The sequence below is a fragment of the Monopterus albus genome, unplaced genomic scaffold (assembly GCF_001952655.1).
Source record: "Monopterus albus unplaced genomic scaffold, M_albus_1.0 scaffold411.1, whole genome shotgun sequence".
Lineage (NCBI taxonomy): Eukaryota > Metazoa > Chordata > Actinopteri > Synbranchiformes > Synbranchidae > Monopterus > Monopterus albus.
This window is the reverse complement of record NW_018128291.1, coordinates 289,512-294,163: the sequence shown is the minus strand read 5'-3', so window position 1 is coordinate 294,163 and position 4,652 is coordinate 289,512. Positions and strand designations below refer to the sequence as shown.

The window sequence follows — 4,652 nt, the reverse complement described above, 5'->3', positions numbered from 1 at the left end:
GCAGCTTTGGGGACCAGCTCGGTCATCAAGGACTTGCCCTCCGGGGCGGGGTACAGGATCTGAGGAGAGTTGTCGTTCACATCCGATATGAAGACACTGACGCTCACGTTGCTGCTGAGCGGAGGAGAACCGTTGTCTCTGGCCATCACGTGGACTTTAAAGCTCCTGAACTGTTCATAATCAAACGACCTCACAGCGTGGATCACCCCCGTGTCTCCGTTAACAGACACATAGGAGGACACCGGGGCACCGTTCACCTCACCAGGTAACACAGAATAAATCACTGTACCGTTTTGTCTCCAGTCGGGGTCTCGAGCAGTGACGGAACATAAAGTGGAGCCAGGTTTGTTATTCTCACTCACATATGCGCTGTAGGACTGTTCCTCAAACACAGGTGGGTTGTCGTTGATGTCTGCTACAGATAACTGAACAGTTTTAGAGGAGGACAGAGGTGGAGAGCCCTCGTCAGTGGCAGTGATTGTAATGTTGTAATCAGACACCAGTTCACGGTCCAGTTGTCCTGTGGTCACCAGGGAATAATAGTTTTTAATAGAAGGAACCAACTTAAAGGGGACGCCTTGTTGAATGGAGCAGCGGACCTGTCCGTTAGTCTCAGAGTCTCTGTCCTGCACGTTAATGATGCCCACCTCTGTATTTGGTGGGGCGTCTTCCGGTATGGAATTTTTCAACGTCTTAATGAACGTAAGTGGGGCGTTATCATTTACATCTATGACGTCAATTAATAAGATACAGGATGACACTAATCCAAGACCATCCTTGGCACTAATTTGTATTTCATAGGCCGACAATTCCTCATAATCTATTGATCCACTTACTTTCACTTCACCACCTGTCTGATCAAGAAAAAAAGCATTATTACTTTCATCTGATATGTGATCAAATTCATATGTCACTTCACCATTGACTCCCTCGTCAGCATCAGTTGCGCTTACTCTGACCACTATAGTGTCTAAAGGAGTGTTTTCAGGCAGACTGGCTTTATAAACGGCCTGGCTAAACACTGGAGCGTTATCATTAGCATCCAGCACAGTGACATGAACGACTGCAGTACCTGATCTCTGAGGCGTGCCTCCGTCTGTTGAAACAAGCACAATGATTAGCTCCCGCTGTTGTTCTCTATCCAGCTCTTTCTCTAAAATTAACTCGCTGTACTTTCCCCCTCCGCTCTTTTGAATAACATTCAACTTGAAGTTTTCATTTGCTTCAATACTATAGCCCTGGATGGCGTTTTGTCCAATATCGGCATCATAGGCCTCGTCTAAACGGTAGCGACTTCCTTTTATTGCCGATTCACTAATTTCAAATTTAATTGTATTCTTTTTAAACTGTGGAGAATTGTCGTTGATATCTTGAATGTGAAGACTAATGCGGTGCAACTCCAAAGGATCTTCCAAAACAAGCTCCTGCTTTAAAATGCAGGATCCCTTTTTGCCACAAAGCCCCTCTCTGTCAATCCTATCAGCAACAATGATATCTCCAGTGATCTGATTAATGTCACAATACCGTTTGCTGTTGCCGTCTGCATCAATACGAGCCTTTCGAACAGAGAGTTTGGCAACCTCCAGTCCTAAATCTTTCGCAATATTTCCAACAACTGAGCCGCGTTTCATCTCCTCTGGAAAAGAATAAGCCACATCTCCACCGACGGTTTGCAGCGCCAGGAAAAATACTGCCAAAGTAATAACTAGGCCCAGAATCGACAATGCTTTGTTTTCCATTTTTTCTAGAAGACCAGTGCCAAGACTTGTAACATACAGACACCCAGTCAACCGCAATCCTTTTCGAACAATGTGTGCAGTCCGATCAAAAATGCTGCGACTTCGGAGCTTTCACCCGCGAACAATCATGCTTTGGAAATGTGCATGGGTGCAGGACAACATAACGCAGCTCAGTTTAGTAAAGCTGGTGGACAGCGTCACTGTGAGCAAATGGTGAGCATTACAAGAGATTTTTTAAAAATTAAGTTCTCTGATGAGAAGAATAAAAACAACGTCCCAAGTGTAGCCAGATTCAGACAAAAATAAAATACACGTAAAACATGTAGATGGGGGTTTTCTGTTATAAATGGTATTGTGCATTTACTTCCATAACTTCTATAGCACAGGGATCGACAAAAGTGACAATCTGTGGAAGTTTCATTGGTTTCAGCACCATGGACAGATACTTTAGTAAGGAGAACCATGGAAATGGCTCATAACCTGTTGACCAAGAGTCTCACAAGGTGAACTAAACAGTAAAATTAAAGTAATGACAACAAAAGTGTGGCTTTATTTCTGAAAATGATACAATCATTCGCGTGATAAAATGAACTTGTATTCCATGGTTTCTTCTGTGCTTCAGTGGTTGAATGTGAGGATAATGTGAGAAATTAACTAAATATGATGGGTCCATGAAAAAGTGACTTAATAAAGTTTGTAGATTAAAATATACTTTAATTAATATAAAACATCCCTTATCTTTGTTCACACCATCATAGGCCAAGGAAGTAAAATATATCTTTACACCAAAAGTTACAGATGTCGAGTGCACCTCGTTTTAATTCATGCTGTGGGCTTGTCCTTCAGTATAGTGAAAGGCTTTTATATTAACATAATCTTGTTCTTAATACGTCCAAAAGAAACAATAGTGATCAAACGATTTACACTTAAGAGTATTGTGAAGAGAAAATGTGCAACTGAAAACCACATAAGCTTGTAAAGGTGGGACTGCAAAGTGTTTGTAGAATATTTCCTATACTTGTGGAATCCATTTTCTTCTACATTGGACAATGTGGCAGGGTGAGGCAAAATTATTACATCAAAGAAATTGAGTACGGTGTTGCGATAAAATGTCCACGTCCCTAAAAAGGAGTTGAAAAGCATTTCCACAAAAGAAAATGTGGTTCTGTGTTTGAATTTCTTGATTGTTTATGAATATGGAAAGTCACTTTCGGCTTTTCCGACTCGCATGTTGACATTTGGCACGTGTTTTACACCGGATGCAATTCCTGACGCAACCCTGACTCGAACCCGGGCAGCAGCGGCGAGAGCGCTGCGCCTTATCCACTATCAGGGACTGATTGTTTATGAATATAATCAATAAAAGGAAGTTTTGAAAGGGCAAGGTAAAAATATCTAAAGGGCAATAACAGGACCTGTTTTTTTCTTTATTAGGCGACCACATTACATAACTACTAACGAGAAAAGAGATGATGTGTACAAATTATATAAACAAAGTTAATGCATTTGTGGGCGTAGACTTTGTACCCAAATGAAATACAATTAACTCGGTTTACAAAATACACATGTGCCTACCTCAACGGGGTCCAAAGGATCTTGAAACACTTCAGCAAAGTCAGTTGGACTTTTCCTCAGAGTCTGGTCAGCAGGCAGCGTGTTGTCACTGTATGACGTCACAAACTTAAAATCACTGGTTCGAGAACCTGTTGTCAGGTATGCGTCATAGTTGTAGGTGCTGCGTAAAGTTCCTGTGCCGTCAACATCTGCATAATTAGGAGGGAGATACGCACTGGGGATGGCGACTGCTCCATCAAACAACAGTCTGGGCTTCCTCCTGCGACAAAACCTCACACCCAGGATGATGATGATGAAGGTCAGAAAAAAGGTGGACACACACACCAGCGCGATGATCAGGTAGGAGGTCAGTTTGGAGTTCTTCTCATCATAAGAAATGTCCTTCAGCTCTGGCACCTCAGCCAAGTTATCAGAAATCAGTAAGTACATGGAGCAGGTGGCAGAGAGAGAGGGCTGTCCGTTATCTTTCACCGCCACAATCAGGTTCTGTTTCATGCTGTCAGACTCAGAAATGTCCCGCTGTGTCCTGATCTCTCCACTGTGGACACCAATAGTGAAAAGGCCCGGATCAGTGGATTTCACTATATGATAGGACAGCCAGGCGTTCTGTCCGGAGTCCGCATCCACTGCGATCACTTTGGACACCAGAGAGCCTCCGTGTGCAGCTTTGGGGACCAGCTCGGTCATCAAGGACTTGCCCTCCGGGGCGGGGTACAGGATCTGAGGAGAGTTGTCGTTCACATCCGATATGAAGACACTGACGCTCACGTTGCTGCTGAGCGGAGGAGAACCGTTGTCTCTGGCCATCACCTGGACTTTAAAGCTCCTGAACTGTTCATAATCAAACGACCTCACAGCGTGGATCACCCCCGTGTCTCCGTTAACAGACACATAGGAGGACACCGGGGCACCGTTCACCTCACCAGGTAACACAGAATAAATCACTGTACCGTTTTGTCTCCAGTCGGGGTCTCGAGCAGTGACGGAACATAAAGTGGAGCCAGGTTTGTTATTCTCACTCACATATGCGCTGTAGGACTGTTCCGCAAACACAGGTGGGTTGTCGTTGATGTCTGCTACAGATAACTGAACAGTTTTAGAGGAGGACAGAGGTGGAGAGCCCTCGTCAGTGGCAGTGATTGTAATGTTGTAATCAGACACCAATTCACGGTCCAGTTGTCCTGTGGTCACCAGGGAATAATAGTTTTTAATAGAAGGAACCAACTTAAAGGGGACGCCTTGTTGAATGGAGCAGCGGACCTGTCTGTTAGTCTCAGAGTCTCTGTCCTGCACGTTAATGATGCCCACCTCTGTACCAGGTGACACGTTCTCAGGTAC

The 4,652-nt window shown here is 44.1% G+C and overlaps 1 protein-coding gene across 1 annotated transcript in view; it reads right to left on the bottom strand.

The window, feature by feature from the left end:
* LOC109951821 (protein dachsous-like) overlaps positions 1-4,652 on the bottom strand; it is a 22,048-nt gene that overhangs the window by 970 nt on the left and 16,426 nt on the right. Inside the window, 2 exon segments of the mRNA XM_020586522.1 lie at positions 1-1,847; positions 3,315-4,643. Of these exon segments, the coding sequence (XP_020442178.1) occupies positions 1-1,847; positions 3,315-4,643 (3,176 nt within the window).